Here is a 22,628-nt window from a genome sequence, read left to right on the forward strand (position 1 = left end):
ATACCGCTTTATTTCATATAAAATCCCAGTAACAAACAATAAATCTTGTGGCTTTAATGTGAGAAAATTCAGGAGGTACAGAAAGATTTTACAGCTGCAATAATTAGCTTAAAACATTAGCTGGCGATCATGGACTAAATATTGAAATGGGAAGATATTTTGACTGGGATGAACCTGGGAAGTGAAGAGTTTGCCCCATCTTGCATATTTTCCCTTATATGTCATTATATAAATACATAACCTGTTCATTAGTACCTTATAAAATGTGCTGTTTTTGCAGAGCAGCCATTGCTACTTATTCGGTTTAAGAATTACTTGTGACAGAAGGAAAAAAAAAAAAAAAAAACTAACACCTTTAGATTATTTCATGCAAATAGATCTAATCTCTAATCTCGGGAATTAAAAAAAATAAACCTAAACGTTAATGAAAACCTCCCACCTGAAGTTCTTCACAGAAATCTACCGTCACGTGTGATAAGAGAAGATAAGCTGACTTAATTGAAGCTCCTTATTTTTCCTCTTTTAGGCAGCTTCCGATAAGCTCCCTAACTCTTAGCACCTAGCAGCTAATTAGGATTCCCACTGAAAGGCTGGGAGATCCGAGTGTGTGGAGGCAGGGTAAAGAAAACACAGGGATCTTTAGTGCCGTCTGTCGACGCTTCATCAACCAACGCCGGCAGCTTAGCAAAAAAAAAAAAAAAAAAAAAAAAAAGCAGCTTAAGGTACAAAAAACACGGGAAAAAAAGCATTTATGCATAAATGCAGGTTTCTAAATGTGAGGTGCCAGACCAAAAACAGACATGACTGAAAATTATTTCATTTTTACCCAAATCTGTCCATGATCCTGCTGAAAGCAAGAATACAGGAGACATGTGGTATGAGAATCAGATATTTATTTTATATTTCTGCAGTTCTCTGTCAAGATAAAAACACACTCTGGAGAAAAATGTTCTCTGGCTTCACTGTGACTGTGCTGCATGGGTTATGAGCATGATCCGTAAAAATCACTCACTTTTAATGGAGCTTTTGTCAAAGCAGTCTGTCTGAAAGGAAGAAATCTCAGAAAGGCACATGAGGAAAATGAGTTGACTTTCATGTCAGAACTGACAAGTTTTCACCCCCGATTGTTGCCTGCCAGTGTGTTCATCTGCGGTGGTTTTGCTCCACCATCAGGCGGCGTAGCGGAACTACAACTCACTGAGAAGAGACACCATTGATCAGTTTTCTTCTGCAGGACTTAATTTAAACGTTTTAAGATTGAGCTCCGATTAAAGTCACCTCTGGAGTCCGCAATTTACTACTTCAGGGTGAACTCCTAAACGTCACTCTTTTTCTTCTTCTTGGATTTTTTCGGGGTTACGTCGTCCCCTGACGGTGCATCTGTCCCACTTTCAAGCTTCCTTTTCTTGCTCGGTTTGTCACCGAAGCCACGGTGGTTCTCCACGGCCGAAACCTCCATCTGCTTCTCCTCTTCTTTCACGTGTTTCTCCTTTTTCTTTTTCTTCTTCCTCTCTGGAGTGTCCGAACTGTTTGTCTGCTCCGTGGATCCGTTCAGACCCGGTGGTGTCTTTGTTATCTGTTCCTCCATCTCCTCCTCTTTGATTCTTTCCTTCTCCTTCTTCTTTTTCTTCTTCTTCTTGGGCGTGCCGTCGTGGGTCGGCTCCGGGGCCGGCTCTGCTTCCTGTGGCTCCGGGGCCGGCTCTGCTTCCTGTGGCTCTGGGGCCGGCTCTGCTTCCTGTGGATCTTCCTGGTCGGCAGGAACGCTCGACTCCGAGTTCTCGCTCATAGCCAACAGCTCCTGCACCCTGTGATGCACAAAAATGAAACACATCAGTCACAGGAGAGTGTAACGACACAATGGAGGGGCGAACCTGCAGAATAACTTCTACTTGGTGCTTGTGTGCTTTCATCGCAGGATTTTCTACTTTTCACCATGGCTGTACTGCTGCACAACAGGCCAGACACCGCAGTTAAACCGCAGGATAGTTTGATAAGTATTACTTGATAAACATTATTCCTTAAAAATGTTTTAAAGAATGTACATATTTGCTGTTTTTGCACTATTGCTTTCATACAGATATCAAGAAATGCTCAAAATATGTAGTGAAATGGGATTCATGCAGTCTAAGGCATATTTGCAGAATCTGGTAAATTTAAGAATGCATATAAGACTGAAAAACTGCTTAGATTTATTGATGAAAAGAACAGAAGGAAAAACTCAAGTACTTTTAGTGTCAGTTTTATTACTACGATAAATTCCAAAAAATAAGGTGAGAAAATATTAAGTCCATATAAACCTTCCCTACACTATAACTAACATTTATTTTCAGTATTAAATTTCTTCACAAAAACATGCAGAAATTATTTTTTTTTAAACTTTTTCAGTAAAGAGTGACCAGATATTTTATGACTAAAAAGGTCAACATTAGTAACACATATCCTCTAATTTTCAGTGAAAGTAACATTTACTGCATGTTATTATTATTATTATTTTTTCATAAAAAAAACCTGAGTTTCATCAACTCAGGTTAAAACCCAATCAGCGCAGACGCTCCCTCCCCATACCTGGTTCTGTCCAGCTGACCCCTGATCAGCAGCACCCCTGCGGCGTCGGCATCCAGCGTCGTCACCTTGAACTCCAGCTCCGTCCCGATCCTCGGCCCGCCGTCCCTCCAGGTTTCCACGGAGACGAGATTCGGTTTGGGAATGCTGGCGTTGAAGCAGCCGTGTACGAGGCAGCCCACGTGGCTCACTCCGAGTTTATTCACCTTTCCCTGCGAAGGCAGAGAAAACATTCATCGTCTTGGTGCATATTAACGAAACATTATTTGGACAGACTTAGGCAAAGCGATCGTGTTACTGTTGGAACAAAGTGCTTTTAATATCAGTTAGAGGTAAACAAATTGTCGCTTTTCCAACATGTCGATGGTGCTATTTGCCAACTTAAAGCCGGTCAGCTCAATTTCTCAAAACTACGACACACCGCGTTATGTAAAAATGCAATAAGAGACTGTTAGCTGAATAAAAGATTCTCTGAAAGTAAAGTCTGCCTTACCAAGAGTTTCTGTCCTTTTTTGGGCTGGAAAACAATAAAGTTGGCCTCAATGTCCATGTGGATGTAGCCACTGTCGTCGTAAATGTCTCCTTGTTGGGTCGCGATCCGGATGTTGTCATATGCTAAAGGAACTCCGTGCAGACTGGAAGAGAGATGGGCGTGATGACAAACTGTGTTTAATAGAGTTTAATCATCGAGCAGAACATAAACAGCCTGCTGCGCTATACCACATATTCAATTCTGATACATTTAAGGCAATTACATCATGTGGAAGGACAGCACTTTTTGCTAAGATACAATAGCATCAGGTGCAGCTCACTTACTTATATCATAGAAAATATCAGGAAGCTAATCTATAGATTTATTATGTACAGAATGTGTCATGCTAATAAAGAGTCAGTCTGAGAAAATGTGAAGCTCTGTTGCTTCTAAACAGTTTCCTATTGTACATTTTCCTTCCACTCAACTTTCCTTTCATGTTCTTGAATCATACAGAACTCTGAAAAACCAACTCTTTATTGGCTTGCCTTCATTGTGAACTTGCACAAAAGTCTAGTCATGCAAATAAAGATCTGAGAAAGAAAAGGTCTTTGTAAGATATTTTTATATCCAAAACGTCTGAAAAACAAGATGAGGCAAAACAAAAAAAGACGTTATGTATATTACAAAATGAGAACTTCCCAATTAAATAAGCAAATCAAACAATTTCAGATATAAATACCTATAAATATCCATGTGGATGATCGATCTCAAGTTTTTATGCATCAAAAATGTGCGTTACTTTCCTTCAGATGCAAGCTTGAAAATTCTATCCCCAACTTTGACAGCGAACCTCCTGTCTGATATTCACCCAGAAATAAAACGATCAAAATCCACAGGCAGCTGAAACCCGCAGAGACCGTCCTACCTCGGGGAGAACTTGAGCAGCTCGGCGTCCAGCTCCTCCTGTATCCCCGTCCTTTTCTTGTTCAGATAGACGGGAGGCAGCGCGACGTGTCTGCGGTGCGTGTTCAGCACCAGGCAGGAGTACGGAGCAGACAGCAGCTCCGAGGCGGCGGCGAACGAGGGGATGGTGCTCGGAGTTTCACCCGGCGCACAGGACCCTTGACCCGGTTTGACTGGCGAGCCAGCAGCGGGTAGCTCACCGGGCATTTTCACGTGGTTTTGCTCGTCTTCGGCATGGTTCAAGTTCGCCATGCCTCATGTAAACCGGAAGACAAACAAGTACGAACTTCCGCTAAGAATTTTTCTTCAATAAAAGAGTTATTTAATTTCGGGTTGCCCCCTGTTGGTCGGGATGTGGAATGACAGCTCGGGATAGCGGGAAATGAAAAGAGGAAGCGTTCAAGAAAAAAAAAATAAAAAAATCAAACATGAGTCAATCCTGCATGTCAAAAAAACAACAACAACAAAAAAACAATACATTTAATAAATGCACAAATGTGGTCTCTTGAATAATTGTCTTCTGCTATTGATTTAATTTATTTTTGTATTTCTAATCAAGCTTTCAACTAACATATGATATGAAAGTAGCTACATACTGCCCCAGTTAATCTAGTACAGTAATCTGGGAATAAAATTAAGCAGCAGAACAGTTCAGTGTCATGCAAAAGTATTCTCCCCCTGAGGATTTTCTGCATGGCAACAATTACAATGTATTTAATTGGGATTTTTATGTTGTAGACTAGGAAAGTAAGAGATAATTTTAAAGTTGAAGGAAAATGAAAAATGATTATTAAAACTTTCAAATAATAGAAATGGCTAAATACAAACACAGGCTCCCATTCCCATTGAAGTGGCCCATGTTTGATGCCAGATCCTGTCTCGATTTAATAAAATCAGTCATGCAACCTTTTTGTACAGCAAAACAGGTCTGACTTTTGATGGCAATTAGAATTTCATCAGAGGATGAAAAAGAGACCACCCGCGGAGGGTGGAGGGTATATATATATATAAAATTCCTTTCTCACCCTCCGCGGGTGGTCTCTTTCATCCTCTGAGCTCGGGTCCTCTACCAGAGGCCTGGGAGCTTGAGGGTTCCTCCAGTATCTTGGCTGTGCCTAGAACTGCACATTTCTGGACTGAGATGTCTGATGTTGTTCCTGGGATCTGTTTGAGCCACTGCTCCAGTTTGGGGGTGACTGCCCCGAGGGCCCCGATGACCACAGGCACCACTGTGGTCTTCACCTTCCAGGCTTCTCCAATTCCTCTCTGAGGAATATATATATATATATATATATATATATATATATATATATATTTATAAGGTCATTTATAAGGTCCAATGGATTATTTTGTAGCAACATCTAAAGAAACTAAACAGGCTACCAAACCAAAAGCGTCATTGTTCATTTAGTTGCAGCTACACCATGCCCTTCATTATGTAATCCTCAACTTGTGCTGGCCTTGATTGGACGCTCATTGATTCCGTATCGCCTTCACATTAAGATCATTAGGGTGACCTGGGGTGTCAGATAGTGCAACTAGTGCACCCTTGCATGCTTACTTACACTGAGACCCATGCAGACTCACGGGTTGAAAATTACCCTGACACTTGGGCGCACACAGATCTAGTGTTACGGTTTTCTGACAGGGCAGCACCGCAGGAGGTCGCATGATTCAGCGTTTCTCTCTTTATCACACACACTGACTGCAGATCTGGTGCTGTCAGGGGCCCGGCTCCTGTCTGTTGTCACAGTGATGAATGGTGACGTGATTTCCGAAACAGCAAGAGGTCCCAGCAGCTTCTAGAGAAAGCAGTTAACACACACATCAGCCGTGTACACAAACACACACGCACCTCTTAGTGTACATAAAGATTCATAATTAAGTACTGAGCAGCATGATGTTGTTAGAGCAACTGAATGTCTTCACAAGAGGTTGAAGTGGTGTGTGTGTGTGTGCTGCTGTTTCCCATCTTGCTTTCTGAAGCATTTCCTCAAGGCAGGTTTTACAGCAGCTATAAACCAAATTTACTTTATTTGTTGAGTTTATATCTGCTGTGGAAGGCGCGAACAGTGCCAAAAGTCAGACATGCAGGGAGGGTGCTTTTTCAACTGGGTGTTTGGTAGATCCAGAAATTTTCATGAAAACAAATATTTACATTATTTGCGGTAAAGTTGTTTCAGAAACCTATTCGTGTGATTTTAACTTTTTACACATTTCAGAATTTTGCAATCACTGACTCAACTCTATGCACTGGGGTTTCATTTAGAGGCATCTCTGGGGGAACGACAAGGGAAGATAAATGCTTTCCACACTTTTCAGATTTTTTTATTTACGCCGCTCAAAAGTTAAACACTGTTTTTTTTTAATGAATGGTCACTATTCCTTCCCAAAAATACACCTTAAAGTTGATTAAAACATGTTAAAATATGAACAGATTCAGACAGTTACATGTGTGGGGATATATTTAGCTTAATAGATGAGGCAATACTGGGTTTACAAGAGTGAGACATGATTTTATTGAAAATTTCTTGAAAAAAAGCACCTTAATTATCTGTTTTTAAAATAGAATAGTTGTTTTTCAACCCCTCCCACTTTATCCTGGTTTCCATTTATATCTAACTCTAAGTTGGTCCAAATTTCTAAAAGGCGTCAGAAAGGTTTTGTGTTTTCACTGATATATTAAAGTTTTCATCAAACACAACTTCATTTTAAACAATGTCTGATCAGTTCCATAATTTTGTTAAAGTATTATTAGTCTAGTTCTTGAACTACAGACGATCAAATACAGTCCAGACTCAATGAAGTTTCAAACACCCATGTAACCATGCGCCAACGTGAAGCTGTGAATCAGATGCCAACTTAGACGTCATTGGCAGCAACAACTCACCCAGCTGCAATATCCCCACAGTGCTTATAAATCATTTGTAGCCTGTCGGCCACAGAAAATGCAGAGTAGTTTAGGTTTCTTCACTGCTTTTGTGCTATGAGCCGACTCTGTAAAAACAACATAGTAACTCCAGAAACTAGACACCCCTATAAAGTAATATGAGAGTATACCAATTTCCTCTTTGTCTCATTTAAGAATTCATTCAAAGTATAAAATAAAACAAATACAGCCTCACTAGATACAAAAAAAGGGGGCGGGGAAGAAGTCCAAACCTAACTGGTATTCAAGAATAGATCAGAAACAAAGTCGTCAGCAGGTTTTTGGAAGAACCCACAACAAAATGCAATGTACTACAGGCCCCACATTTCTCTGTTAAGGTCAGTGTTTATGATTGTATGATTGAAACAAAAGAAAAAAACAAAAGTAGGCAAAAACTGCACCCATAAAAATTTTAAAAGGCAGAAACCAAAAGTGCAAAAAGAAAAAAAAAAGTACATCGTCAAAACAACTGCATTAATCATTCCAACACTGCTGCAAAAATAAAGACAAAAATGATCAAAGACATCCGTCGTCATAGGCTAGCCATACTTTATTTAATGTAACTTTATAAGAAGCATTATAAAAATAACAATTTATTATACAAGCATTGTTATATGGTACAGTACATTTGCTGTGTTATCATGTCAAAGCATTCCATCATCAGACAATACATACAGTTTACTGTTGACTATCTCAGACTGCATTCATTAAACTGGTTACTAGACAGAGAGATTGAGTTAAGACAGTGAGACTGAAATTGCAGTAGCTCTTCGATACATATGGATCAGCCGCATGCTAACTTTGTGCTCGTTGTTTCGAGGGGAAAATCCGCCCTGCCTGCTCATTAACGTTAAGAGAGAGAGGTCACAAAGATGTTCACCTGAGCTGTCATCCAAACAAAAGTTCAGCATCCTTGCTTTGGTTTGAGCTGAGGATGTTTGAACCAGTGTCTGCATAATAATTCAGAAGCACGACAGCTGTCCTAATGCTGCGTTTGTCTCTCTGACAGTAGTAAGGATTTCCAAGGTGAGCGCCCTGGTCCGGTTTTTGCATTCAGGACAGGACAGAGGGATATGTCGAGTGAGCCGCAAGCTGAACCTTCTGTCCCGCAGATAATGTTGCAGTAACTGTCTTTGTTTTGGTGCTTGTGAAATTGTCAAGGTGACGGCGAAGTGTGTCCGTTGTAGGAGACCTGAGGAATGCCGTTACTCGAGTTGTCAAGGACCTCCTGAAAAGGAGACACACAGGCGTATTTTACACTTATCCCAAAGATGTTTTGTTTTACCCTTCAGAGGCATTATGTTTGTCTTCTTTCAGCAGTCTAGTCTTACCTTCTCTGTCATCTCGTGCGAATGGTGCAGCGAGTGCTCCCTCTCCATGAACATCCGCTGCTGCTCAGAGCTGGCCAGTCGACAGGTAAGCCATGTGGATAAGGTACAGGTTGAGATCCCTGGAAAAGACGGGATGGTTTTTAGAATAAATTCACAATTCCCAGCGGAGAATTTCTTCAAGCTCTGATAACTCCTGTCTTTTCTTTACTTTTCCTCTTGAAAGAAAATAAGAAATGAGAATATATTCAACAATGCATTGTGTGGAAGTCACACAAAATGAGATGAAACATGTCTGCGACAATGCACCAATAACGTGTCTTTTGGAAAGTTAATTTGCAAATCCTAACTTCAGAGTGGGCATGTGATTTCCTGGACATGTCGGTGTGAATAGACTTGCCACATTTGCTCAGGATGCGGAGCGTTAATCAGAATTTGAGATGCAGAACTAGTCTAGTTAAGACGACACAAGTAGACAGACACCAGGGAAATTTGTAGACTGAAAAACTTTAACTTAATGATACTTTGGGCCTATTTTTATGACACACTTTAAAGGTCATTGCACCTTGAGTATTTTGATGCCAGATTCTTCTGTTCCATGGTGTTCTCCAAGGTTCTGTGCCTGATCCACTCATTTTTATCAACTATATTCTCATATCAGGTCATCAGATAACCTTCTACCTGGATTATGATGTAAAGCACTTTGAACTGCCTTGTTGCTGAAATGTCGCATACAAATAAACTTGATTGATTGATTGCGCAATCTTAAACTAATACCTTTAGAAAGGTACCAGTCAGGAGAAGAGTACATAAAAAAACAGAATGAAATCTCTGGCGTCACACGAGGCGGGCTGTGGATAGGAGGCGTCCTCACAATCTGAGGGATTTCAGAGTGTTTGCATGGTAGAGAGGACAAACATGACCAAGTCAAGATGTGGGGATGTTGATAGACATCTGAAGAAAAGAGTGCATCAGAAAACACTGAGGATGTTGGAAAAATTAAAGCTAAACTCTTGTGAAATGCTATAGAAAAAATATAAACGTTTGACCTCTTAGAAACATGGGATTCCACAATGTTTTGCTTTGACAGCTAGTTTCCCAACAGTTATTTTTCCTAAAATGCTCTACGATCACCAAGACATAATTTTGCTAAAAATAGCAGTTCACTTTAAGGTTACTGCAATAAACGGATGACTTAACTTAAATCCGTGTACAAAACTTTTACCACAGGCTCCAATAAAGGAGAGCACTTTATTTTCTTGTATGATAGCCCCCACCAGTTTACAGTCGTGCACACGTCTATTGTTTCAGACACAACAACTCTTTGCCAGTTGCCTTCCATTGCATCATAACATGTTGTGTCATGCAGGTTTCTGTTTATTTACCCAGACAGGCCAGTGTCATGGCAGCCAGGTGGATCGATTGCAACGAGTTTGGCCGTTTGTTCAGCGCCCGAACAAACTGGAAGTTGAGAATCCCGGCGATCAGGCCGCAGATGCAGCATGCTGAGAAGAGGATCATCTGGGAAAAGCACACAGACACATAAAGATTCATTTTCATGTCAGTTAATTGATATCACATGAGCAGAACGATCACTAGAGGAGCTTTGATCTGAATTATTTTCCCATATTAGACAACGGCTGTGGCGATGAGTGACGCAAATCAGACAAAATAAATGCCATTTCTCATTGGAAAATTGGATTTCTATCACAGCAGATTGTGTCTTCCAGACATATTGCAAAGCTTGCGAATATGCTTACATCAGTTGCTAGCTGTTGATTGTGGATGAGGGGGCTTGATGTTTGTTGGTTGGATTTCGTTTTGAGTATTGTCATATCAATCACTTCATATATGGACGAACCCGGTTTGAACTTTGATGGGCCAAAGCAAAACTTCAATCCCCATTTGAGATTGAGATTTTCCCGAAAGACTCCAACTGGGAAATGACTGCATCTCCATTACTCTGCTTTCAGAACAACACACTCATACAATCATACTGTCCATTGATTTAAAATGCATATGTGTGTGTGTGTTTGTGTTTTGCTCCTGCACTGCAGGTATTGTCTCATTGCTCCCAGTACAGATGCCGTTAGTGCCTTTAACCGCATGCAAAAGGGCATCTCGGATTTCAGTCATTACCCGGAGAAGTGTGGAAATCGGCTGGCAGGGGTCCGGAGCCAAACCGAGCTAATGCAATCATCACCCCACAGGCAGCGGAGCGGGAGGGAGGGGAGTAATGGAGGAAGATGAAAAGGGGAAGACGGAGGGAGCGGGGACACCGGATTGACAGCGATGGTGTGACATAATAGGGGAGGCAGAAAGACATATCGGAGCGAGGAACAGGAGAGATATGAAGAGAAAGACAAAAGCTCGGGACAGACAGGGTGAGACACAGAGATGTCTCGGTTACAGCAGATCGGACTGACATTGATCCATCATTACTGCACTGCCTGCAGGAGACGGAGTCAAAGAGGAGCACAAGGACTTGGAGACACACTGGCTGTAAAAAAAAAAAAAAAAAAAAGAGGTTGAAAGAGTGACAGGAAGAGAAGAGAGGTGACTGCTTGCCTCCTCTGATTTCCTCAGATATCAGAACACTCTCTGTGTATGTTTTTAAGGTCTCTTTGGTAACACTCTGTGCGCTTTAAATGCAGTTATACACACAATTAGTTCATTAGATTTTAAAATTTGTTTTGATGCGCTTCGTTTGTCAGATTATACACACATTTTTCTAAATAACAACCTTTAAGCTGGTATCAAACATACTTTTCATTTAGCACCCAGATTTATGTACTAAGATGTTTATTTTATTATTATTTTATCATAATTAACAGAAATAAAGACTTGAAGACGTCAATCGGTGTGCAATTTATCAATAAGTCAGTGAATTTAGTTACTTAATTTAACTTTTCAATAACTTTCAAATTTAGTGAATATCCCTGTATATATTAAAATATATGAGCCCTATCTAATTATGAAAAGGGAGATGTATTCTGAAGTTAAGACAACTATTTTATGAGTACAATTAATCTATAAATCCTTCCTTACAGAGATTTAAGGGGCCTCCGTCTTAATCCAACTGAAAACATTCTGAGTGCATGTCATGTCCGGATTTGTGAGTTTTGCAGATTCATATGACATGTTTTTCAACATTGAAGGAAGGGGGTTTTCTGTTCCCAGAGGGATGGAGTAAAAAGAAACATGTGCATCCCTGGCACATGTTCAGCGGGCTATTTTCAGGAGCGGCCCATCAGGATGAGAAATGGGTTGACATGTTGGGGGATCCGAACAATTCAATGCGCGTGCGTCAGAATTGCCAGAGATCGCAGCGTTTATTTCGCTGGACGGAATTTCATCTGACGTTGAGGTCTGAGGGGTCAAACCTGGTTGAATCCCTTCAGAAACCACACATCCACGTGGCCTTTTTTTGTATAAATTAAATCAGCAGCATTTCACAAATAACAAGTGTGGGTTTTGAAATAAGTTTTGAAGAAGAGCTGCTCAAACCGACTGGTTTCTGCCGCACGCGCACATCGTGCATAACCTACAGCTTGCGTGGCCTTTTGACGAGTTTGTCTTGTGTTGGAACAAGAAAAAGCTTTTGTCATATTTAGGTCACAATCTAGAGGACAGAAAAAAACTAAAAGAAAAAGAAGTTAATGGGTCTTTGTGGGACAACTTTACAGCACTTACAATAAGACCTGTCCTCTTCCAGGCACACAGCACTCCGCACATCCCACAGAGCAGAAACTGGGAAAAGAAGAAGAAGAAGAATCAAAATCTTAATTAGCAACACTAAAACTTGAATCAAGCTCCGCACATGTAAAATTACTACAATATTTTTTGTGGTTTTTACTCCTTTCCCCCCCCAAATCCTGAAAACAGGAAAGGAGATCCCTCTCTTCCCTCGCATGTATTTTCTTTCTCCTAAAATAATGTGCCGTGGCAGAAAGCCACATTTGTCCCGGATGTAAGTAATTTAGAGTAAACTGCAGGGTGCATTATGCTGGCAGAACAAGCTCACAGAGAGACAGATCAGCAAGCTGTGTGTTGTATTTGTTTTGCTGGAAGGAGCAGTGAGAATATGTGAGCTCTCCTTCGTCAACTACTATTTCCTGTGTCAAGTTCGGTCGGAGTCCCTGTGTACAAGATTTTATTGGAAATATGCAAACGCAAAAGAATTACCCTACTTTCAGCTAACGCTGAAGATTTGTCATTAAACTTTAATATTTCCTCATTTTATAGTTCCTCTGGACTTTACTGTTTTGTAAAAGAATATCTACAAAGCAATCTTATGTTTTTGTTTTATTTATTAGGCTCTTTCTGTGTGTGTTATGCAGCTTGTTTTTTTTATAATCCTAAGTTTCTCACATGCTGTATTTCTCCAAAGTAGCATGACTTATTCCTTTGTTTCACAAATACCTTTGCAAACATAGAAATAAATACATGAAATTTCCTCCTATAGATCTGGGGTCTGTACATTTTAAAACTCGTACTCTTCTGAGGAATATTTTCGGATTTAGTTTGCTCTTCAAAGAATGGAAACATTTAGAGCACTTTTCACAATTAGGGGCATCTTCCTGGAGCTAGACCCAGCAGGAGTGAATGTTGAAGAGGTCAAGTATCTTAATGTTTTTCTCTCAGGATGGTGCAGGAGACGGATGCACAGATGAGGGATTTGTCTGCAGTAAGGTGAGCCCTGCTCCGAGTTATTGCAATGGAAAAAAACAGCAGAGCAATAAAGCTATTAGCTCTTTATTCACTGTTCTATCTATCTATGCTTGGACCTCGACTTACTGTCGCGATGAAATGATCACGGCCAAAAGAGCAAGATCTTGGATACAAGCAGGTGGATGGAGGTGAAGTTGGATCATCATCCAGGTGGAGGTAAGAATAGAACCACTCTGCATTGAAAGGAGTTAACTGAGGTGGTTCTGGTATCTGATCAGCATCCCTCCCCTTTGGAGGTTTTCCAAAGTAAAGCCTAGCCCCCATTTCCAGTCCCAAAACTTTGCAGGAAGAGTTTATCCCATTGGATTCCTTCTGCCTATAGGGAACATCTAAACCCTACAATGAGCTGGAGAGTGTTGCCAAGGAGACGGATGTCTCTGTGTTTCCCTCCAGGACCTTGAGGCCCTAAATGGACAACAGTGACTGGATGGATGGATTGTTTCAATACAGTAATATGTAAAACCAGTCTTTAAAATGAGAACAACTACTCTATAAAGAAAAGACATATCCACTAATCAAATGTCGCCGCACCAAGTGGCATTTTAAAAGATGTGTCTCTGCAACTTAAGCTTGTCTAGAATGTGTAAGGATTTTAATTTTTGTAATCAATGAGCTCCTGTTGTCCTGGAGAATATATATGACTTGACATTTTTGGCCTGCTCTCCAAAATGGGTACAACTAAAGCAAAAAAAGAACAAAAAAAAAAAAACCCGACAACATTCAGATAAAGCAAATGTGCGCTAATCTACATCAGCTGGAAAATGATTACAGGAAAATATCTGCTCACCAAAAGCTACGGTCTGCGAAGTAATTAGGAGCTTGAGGAACTTTGCCAAACAAAGCTGGATGGGACTCCAAGTTTATCCTGCCACCATGCACAATGAGGGAAATGATGGTAAAAGTGGGTGAAGAAAATCTCCAAAGGCTCACCGTTAGAGAGGTACAGCAAAGAGTGACATCTTTGGGCAACCCAGTCTCCATAACAACCATTTATTTTAAGGATTTTATACACATGTTTACCAGGGAGGCCTGTTCAGGTGGAGAATGATGGAGTTTCAGCAGGAATCTTCCCCTAAAAATCCTGGATAATCAACCAATTTTTTCAGTCAAATCAATCAATCAATCAATCTCCAGGATGACTGACTCACCAGACAGCTGTAGCTCTTGAACACGTGTGTCACATTGCACAACATGTCCATCACGCAAAGTACTGCAGAGGTATGCACACTAACTGCCCTGCCTGCAAGCATTCAATCATTAGTTAGATTTTTTTCTTCTCACTTTTCTGATTCAAAACAACAAATTATACCTGGATAGACTATTAGAGTCTCCAGACTGAGTTGCCCTGATTGAACGAACACATTCGTTCTAACCGCAAGGGTTAGCAATTGATAGATAGGTGATGTTTCCTTAGCTGGAGCAGTGGTTGCATTAATGTCTGTAAACTTCTGGGAGTTTGTCCGAAACCAAACTTTTTACAGTCCAGCAGTGGCATCAAAACAGTGATGCTGAGGATAACACGAGTAACAAGAGGAGACGTGCAGAAGCCTGGGAGCATGATTGGCTGTAAAAGCTTTGACCCTCTGCAGCGCTGTGAGGACCAAGTCAAGCATGAATTAATAAAACCAATCTTTAGCTTCAGAGAAGGAGGCTAAATGGTTGAGGGAGTGCATCTTTGACAGTATGGTCAAATAGCACATCATTTTTTCTCTCTTTCTTTTTAAGATAATGCTAAGCACGACAGGATTACATAACAATAGAAAGTTTAAAATGTATGTTTTAATATTTGCATGTATATTAGTTGTTTTAATTAATTCGTTTTTATTTATATATTTTTTCCTGTTTTCTTCTGTTTCATTTTAGTGTTTGCAAGTTTAAAGTTTTAGCATCTAACCATATCCATTACGTGTCTATTGCATTTACAATAAAGCCAGTAAGCTATTAAAAGCATCTCTGTTAGATACCACATTTTTTAAATTTGCTTTCAAATTTGAGCAAAAATCGTATTTTCATATGTCTTTTTCTAGAAAGGCAAATAGTTGGAGCTCTCAACCTTCCACGCTTTCCGCGTGTACTTATCCACTCTGGAAGTAGACAACAGAAAAAAAGTGAAGACAGCAGTTCACGTACACAGAGTCCACTCCACACCGGAGAAGCGTCGCCCTGCTGAGGCGGGTGCTCCCCACGCACCCAGATGATGCCCACCGCTCCCAAGACGATGCTCGCCACACCCAGGCCCACTTCCACCAAGGAGAGCAGGAGCAGGCTCCACAGGATCTTGCGGCTGGAGCACATCCTCCCCCGGGCATCTCTCCAGCTCCAAAGGGAGGAGGCGAGCTCACGGCGAGAGAGGATCCCGCTTCTCGGCGTTCCAAAGGCGGCGTGGCTCCGCTGGTTGCGTCTCCAGCGGGATGGCGAGGGCTTAGCCGCTAGTATCGGTCCGCACGGGCACAGAAAGTCATAAAGGAACTTGCAAAGGAGAAGTGGTGAACTCTCAAAAACTATTCAAAAGAGAAGAGACATCCTCTGAGTAAAATGTTTGCGCAAATACCAGACGGTCGGTGGAAGTCCCCGCTCCCGGTTCACAGATGTGTCTGTGGCGCCGAGCGCTGTCCAAGGTACTAAAGAGCCGCCGCGATCACGCGCGCACAGGAACGCGCGCGCACGGACATCGACACACGGGGCACAGACTATTTCTGTTTTCACAGGTGAACACAAAGCAGGACCGTAAACAAGATTTAAAGGATCTCAATCTCTGGCTCGTGGAGAACCAAGCCAGTGAATTTACATTTTTTCTTATTCTTTTTGGCAACTTCACTGAGAAACTATAAAGATTTACAAACACAGTGCCTTTAGCACTTAATTTAGCATAAACTTTAGTGACGTGTCATGAACAGGTGACGTGATTTTGAAGTTTCTGTTCACTGAAAAGGTATGATTGCGTTTAACTCATAGTTAATCAATACTTTTATATTTCGGGAAATTATAGTTAGTAGTTGTTGTTTTTTTTAGAAACATATTTTTTATTTTCTCTTGATGAATTGGTGTGAACATAGTGTAGCTCCTCACATGTTTAATAAAAGTCCAAATATTCCCTGTTAATTTAAACTCACAATAACCGCATCATTTTTCCCCCCCTCAAAATTCAGGCAATATCAGAAACAAACCGTGAAACATGTGAATAAAGCAACTGGTTGTGTGTGTTCAAGGGAGTGTACAAACCAATCAATGATAAGTTGACAGCACAGCAAAAAAGCTATCATAATATATTCTTACTTTATTGTAACAATATTGCTTCTGAGTTGTGGCTCTTTTTCATATTTAACATGAGCTACATCTTAGATTTGTGTGTAATAAAAATGCATGTTTTTTTTCTTCACTGTAGGACAACAAACAGTGGAACAACAATAGATAAACTCACATTGATCTTTTATGATCAGTGTGAGTTATAGTCTGCTGAGAAAAGTGACCACTGCACCAGCCTGTATCAGCTCTGCATCCTGTCTCTCCATAACCAAACACAAATGGGGTGCCTGTATGTCTTAGATAAGCACAGAGGGGTAACAAGGAGTCTAAATCTGGTTGACTATGGGGATTAACCTAGCAGTGTTCATTTTTAAGATGAGGAAAGATGGAATGTTTTCCCATGTAGAAGGGAATTAAGACAGTACAGTTCTATGAAACTTTTCGATTAATTCATTCAAATCAAAAATGTTGTCATGTTTTGTGCCTTTTTTTTTTATTTATTTATTTATTTTAGTGCTGCAGGAGTTACCTAAGGTGAATATAAAACACATTATATCACGGGTGAATAAGCTTCAGGTTGGTGTCCACTTTAAGGTGGCTTGTGCTGCACAGCTCATCAATTTACACAAGTTCTGTTGTTTTCCTTTGAAGAAAAGTAACACAGAGGTTGTTTAAATACAATTAAGTCTTATGGGACATTTTAAGGAATGTGGGACTGAGTCCACAAAAACCTTAAAGACAAATTATGATGTTAAAAAAAGAAAAAAAAAACGTGTTTAAACTTGGTCACTTTAACTAAATCACGTCTAAATCGATTAGAAGTCTTTTGTTGGAGCTCCTGCGTGCAGATGTTCCCATGGTTGCCTAAGGAACACAAATCAGTCATAAATTAAAATAAATCATTTTGTGAAGTCCTGACTTTGGCATAAACATTCTGTCTTGTTTGTCAAGAGCTTGATTTATTGCAGCAGCTCCCACAGTAACTTGCTGCTGGCCAGAATAAGACGCCGCCTGAGAAGCGCAGCTTCAAATCAATTGCAGACTTGAAGAATCTCCAGAGTTTTCTCTTTGCTTCCGTCAATTCGCTCGTTGTTCCATCGGCTGCCCTCTCATCTGTGCTTTGTTGTTTCGACTTAAGCTAATAGATCTTGATCACAGCTGTATTTCCTGTCATGGGCTGCTGCGCTGAGGCCGTCAGTGTTGATCTTTTTGCGTGCGTGACCTAATCCATGAGCTCATTCAGATCTTCATCTGGTTATGAAGTCATAAATATCCGAATGTTTCTCTTAGCCACTTCTGCCTTTCATGCGCATCCAGATGTTCTTGTTTGTTTGGGGATTGTATTTAGTTAAATAAAGGAAGTGAATGATTCAGAACCATATTTCATTTATTTATGTTTTTTCTTCTTTTAGTGAAATATAATATACAGCCCTTGACAGCACTAGCAAAAATAAATCACAATTGACCTCAGCGCTGGTTTTCAAAGCGGATTAGCATTTGCAAAAGCACTTTTCTGACAAAAGGAGAAGCTTTGATGTAAACAAAATTGACTGTTTTGCAGAGAAAGAGAGATTTCAGATGGTAGCATGCAGAAGTAATGCTTGGCTGTTTATAATAAGATGGAGGGAACATTCTTACTCTTTTGAACACAGTTACAGGAAAGGAGTGACTGTTTGTTGCATTTCATATTTCTTCTCCTTTGTCATCTTTTTTTTCTCTTTTTCATACTTAAACATTTCTGATTCTCACTTCAACATTTTAAAAAAGTAACCAGTAAATACAAAATGCAGCTATTAAATGATGATTTATTTTTTATTAGAAAGAAAAAGCCAACACTGTGACATATGAATGAGTAATTTGGCTCCAGTCTTTTTAAATGATTATACAATCATTGACAGGAACAATGTCTTTTGAGATTGGCATGAACTGGCAAAGAGTCTTTTCCATGAATTGTGTAGATATTATGATGAAATCATTTTAATTCAGCCACAGTGGAAGGTTTTTTGAGAATTAATATTGGCTTAAGCTCCACACGTGTCATTCCAGCTTGATTTAAATCACTACTTTGACTAGGCCACTCCAAAACCTTATCTTTTAGCCACTTTGAGGTATACCATTGGTGAATTTTGGATCTTTGTCCTAATGCAAAGCCAGAGTGTGCTTAAAGTTAAGGTCTCATCCCCATGGTTGGATATTTTCCTTCTGAAATCTGAAGAGAGCAAAATGAATGGTTTTATTATGTACAGCAAGTTGTCACAGAGAAGTAAAACAGACCAGAAACCTGCCAACAGGTTTCACACTTTTGATCAACACTGGCTTTTTTTTTTTAGCTCATAATTCTCTCATGGAGAGAATAAGAACAAGTGAAAGTGAATTTAACTGCGATGCTTTAGATTTCGTTCTGGATTCTTTTCTGAGTCATCGATTCTCTCTTGGAGTAAAATTGGTTGGCTAGAAAAGCGTATGAAGGTAAAAGTTCATTTTTAAAGTAGTTAACAGGGGCCGAAAAAAGACACACATATGGTTTATATTAGATGACTCAAAGTCATCTAATTATCTAATCCAACATGGAGTAGGTATAAGAAAAAAAAAACAACCTTCAAATTATACATCAATTTATACAAAATGCTCCCAAATCAGACACTGTGTTTCTAATGTTTTTTTTTTTTCTAAATATAACAGAAACTACTTCATAGGACGTAAATTTAAAAGCAACTGTTTACTTTTAATGCAGAATGCGGCGTTCTCTCGGCGCTGCCAACTTGGCTGAGTTTGGATGAAGGAGCAGCATCCTCCCTCCTGCTGCAGTCACATCTGCCTCGGCTGCCACTCTGCCCAGTCAGCAGCGGAGAGAAGCAGAGCTGCCTGCAGTTCTTGGGTTACATTACAACTGTACGGATCACGTGAGGAAAAGCGTACGGACATTATGTCCCTGGGAACTTTCTGCGAAGTTGTTTTGGTAACCCTGAGCTTTTAAAATGAAGATTTGTGAGGAAATTTTGCCTATAAAGACGGAATTACTAAACGTTGTCCACACACAAGGATTAGAGATGAACACAGCGCAACTACTTGAGAGGAAAATTGTACTAGATTCAGATTACTCTTTCTGCTCCTCTGAAACAGTTTTCTGTGTCAGATTGTAATCTGACCTACACAGATTAGAAGTATCCCCTTATGTGGGAATATCTGGATTACTTCGTCCTATAGAGGGACGTCCCATTGGTCAGAACAGTTTTAGCCTCATAGATAAAGGCATTTTTGTAGATTGTAAAACAAGGATTCGTCATTTTAAACACTTAATTTTGCAGAAATTCCCCAACATTTATTTAGCAAAAAAAAAAAAAAATTACAAACAAACCAAGAAACGAAAATGAGCTGACCGATTTGTCTTCGGAAATTGTTTTTTAAATACGTATGAGAGGAAGCAGCTTTGCGAGAAGGTTCAGCAAGAAAGCCGGACGCTTCCTTCAGAGAAGAGACACTGTGACCCTGCCGGGTCTGATGCTCTCATCGTTCCCGGTACGAGCTCTGCCTCTTCAGTCTGAACTTTCGTGTCGGCCCAAAAGCAGCAGCAAAGTGGAGACAGATGAGCTTTGTAAGCTCCTAATCAGCTAAGTGAGTGGAAAGAAGAGATATCAGGAGATGACGGGGCTGAAGACATCCCCAGAGGCCGATACATGCCCAATCAGCGGCGCTGTCTTCTATACACTTTTCCTTGTGAGTCACAGTTATACAGACATGCATGACTGCAGGCTCCTAATGAGCGCGGCACTGGCCAAATGTGTGTGTCTGGAGACAAAATGCTAAAATAATCGGTTACACTTTATTTGAAGGGGTGTGCATAAGACTGACATGACACTGTCAAAAACATGACATGTTAAATAATAGCACTTTTGCTAACACTTTATTTGAAGGGGGGTGAATAAGACTGTCATGATACTGTCATAAACATGACATAACAGCTGTCATGAACATGAATAAGCCTTCATGAATATTTATGACTGTTGTCATAAAGCGTTCGGTAAATTATGACACTTTTGATACAAAGTTGACATTATTCAAAATGTCTTTGTTATGACAACTTGACATTAACCAAGAAATCATTACTGTTTAAACTTTACCTTTAATAACATAAAGTTACCTAATTTTTAAAGTGAAATCAGTAATACTTTTATAACAAATTTATATTAGTAATGATTTCTTGGTTAATGTCAAGTTGTCATAACAACGGCATTTTGAATCATGTCAACTTTGTATTAAAAGTGTCATAATTTACTGAATGACGCTTTATGACAACAGTAATAAATATTCATGAAGGCTTATTCATGTTCATGACAGGTGTTATGTCATGTTTATGAAAGTGTCATGACAGTCTTATTCAACCCCCTTCAAATAAAGTGTTACCGCACTTTTAATGCAAAGTTTCTCTAAACGTTGCATTGAAAGTCCATTAAAAATGCCAACTTTGCATTAAATTATCATAATTTAGAAAATCATGCAAAGTTGTTCCAGTCAAAAAACTTGAATTTAACTCGAACACAACAATTAGCAAATGTACCAAGCAAAGGAAAGACCCTGGTGAATGAATGAGCGAACTACTGAGAACAATAACGAGGAAGATTAAGACGCTGAAGAGAAGAAAGGGGAGGCAAGAGAAGCAGGAGATGAGAGGAAAAAAAAAGGTTACGCAATCAATCAATACATTTCTGCTTTGTGGGCTTTGTGGGCTCTTGCAAAAACGCCTAAAATCAATTCCTTCTCAGGGGCTCAAGAGGAAGAGCTACCTTTTATTCAGTTCTGTTTCATCTTCATATGGTGCTTTGTAAACACGCGGTATTTGCCTGGAGTTTCCATGAGATACACAAAACCAGGTGTTAAATCAAGATTTCTGATTGAGGAATCATTCTGCAGTATAATGTAAAAAAAAAAAAAAGAGAATCTTGCTTCTTTGCAAAGTGAAAAACACAAGCCGGGTGTCTTAAATCTAAAGATTCAAAGTCCGGAGAAGTTTTGGACCATTTGTAAAGTCTGTCCACAGATTTACAACTTTGATACAATATATATGAATCCTGGAAGAATGCTGGCAAAGGATGGCTTTTGAACATAAACCATCAATTTAATGAGACAGGGCAAGGCGGCCCGTGGTGGATACGTTCCTCTGAAAAGCAGATGGCAGCTTAGGCAGAGGTTGGTGAAAACACAAAGTACTTTATTTAACCCCCTCATGCCACGACTCCGAGGAACACGGTAGGCCCGTTCATCCGTCCAACAGCAGCTGTCAGCCACAGTCACCGTCAACAGGCAAACGGTCAGCCTTCAGTCATCTCTGCTCCAGAAGGACGGCGTTTCAGGGGAGTCGACCACACGCTAAATATTCAAAAGCTGCACCTATTAATTAAATATGAATATGACTAAATTAAACAACATCATGCAACTGATAAAATCCATTTTACCATTAAACCTGAAGACCAACACGGCCTCCTGTGGAACCTTTGTAAGGCGACCAATCCTCTGGACCCCGGACAGAGAAGAGAGAGAATATTAACAAGCAAATTATTCCTTTTTTTTTTGAGACGAAGTTGAAGAAGTTGGAAACGGCCCGTCTAAGTTTTTCTACTCACCTTGTGCAATGCACTAGCACTGCTGGCAGCTAAACAGATCTGCAGCATGATGCTGCCACCACCGTGATTACTGTTTCAGACAGTGTTCTTTGATTTGAAGCTGCAGCTCTGCTTTTGTTGTGCTAGCTTAAGCGAAGTTGCCTAAAAATATTTTTAAAAAGTACATAATCAGAGCAGTAGAAAAGCGACTCTAGAGGAGCTGCACAGATGCTCAGCTCAGGTGAAAGAGTCTGTCCACAGGAAGACTATTAGCAAACATGAGATAAAACGAAAATGTTTCACATGAAAAATGCTTTTTCCCGTCGCAGACTGCTTTCTCTGTGTTCCAACATACACCAGTCGTTGTCATCGTGCCTCAGCCCTGCTGTCCTTTCACCTCTTCACCGAAGGCAGAGTCCCTGCATCTCTGCAGCTCTGTCAGCTGCTGACAGCACTTCCATGCAGCGAGACGGTGTCATTCAAAGATCACGCTCAGGAATCTCTTAATTAACGCCTTGGTGGCGAGGCGGTTCGGAGGACCGAATCCTTCCTGCGAAAAGGTGGAGCCACTGTCTCTGTAGGGTCGCTAATTAGTGAGCTTTTGTGTCTCCAAGTGAAAATGTGGGCAGACTGTTGGTCTTTAGAAACCCTTCACTTAGTCCATGGTGTGCCACACGTTTTAAATCACCTGTCACATTTTGTCACCAAGCATGGGGTACAGCAGTCATTTCCTGTTACAGGGTGCAAGCAAAGCAGTTTCTCGTTCCCTCTGACACATGTCTGCGCGCTGGTGC

At 40.3% G+C, this 22,628-nt stretch overlaps 2 protein-coding genes across 2 annotated transcripts; both read right to left on the reverse strand.

Moving 5' to 3' along the window:
* Positions 1 to 875: 875 nt before the first annotated feature.
* Positions 876 to 4,299, reverse strand: polr1f (RNA polymerase I subunit F). Its single transcript, XM_015018067.1, has 4 exons — positions 3,963 to 4,299; positions 3,056 to 3,197; positions 2,566 to 2,774; positions 876 to 1,805 (listed from the first exon to the last, which is right to left on the reverse strand). Exons 1-4 carry the CDS (start codon positions 4,250 to 4,252, stop codon positions 1,316 to 1,318), a joined length of 1,131 nt encoding a protein of 376 aa, XP_014873553.1. The 5' UTR covers positions 4,253 to 4,299; the 3' UTR covers positions 876 to 1,315.
* Positions 4,300 to 7,458: 3,159 nt separating this feature from the next.
* tmem196 (transmembrane protein 196) lies at positions 7,459 to 15,905 on the reverse strand. The gene is made up of 5 exons (XM_015018056.1): positions 15,119 to 15,905; positions 11,951 to 12,007; positions 9,643 to 9,778; positions 8,261 to 8,379; positions 7,459 to 8,157 (listed from the first exon to the last, which is right to left on the reverse strand). Exons 1-5 carry the CDS (start codon positions 15,281 to 15,283, stop codon positions 8,086 to 8,088), a joined length of 549 nt encoding a protein of 182 aa, XP_014873542.1. The 5' UTR covers positions 15,284 to 15,905; the 3' UTR covers positions 7,459 to 8,085.
* Between the last annotated feature and the right edge of the window lie 6,723 nt (positions 15,906 to 22,628).

This window comes from Poecilia latipinna, unplaced genomic scaffold, assembly GCF_001443285.1.
Source record: "Poecilia latipinna isolate Pla-1442-1.1 unplaced genomic scaffold, P_latipinna-1.0 Scaffold2224, whole genome shotgun sequence".
In the NCBI taxonomy this organism is placed as follows: Eukaryota; Metazoa; Chordata; class Actinopteri; order Cyprinodontiformes; family Poeciliidae; genus Poecilia; species Poecilia latipinna.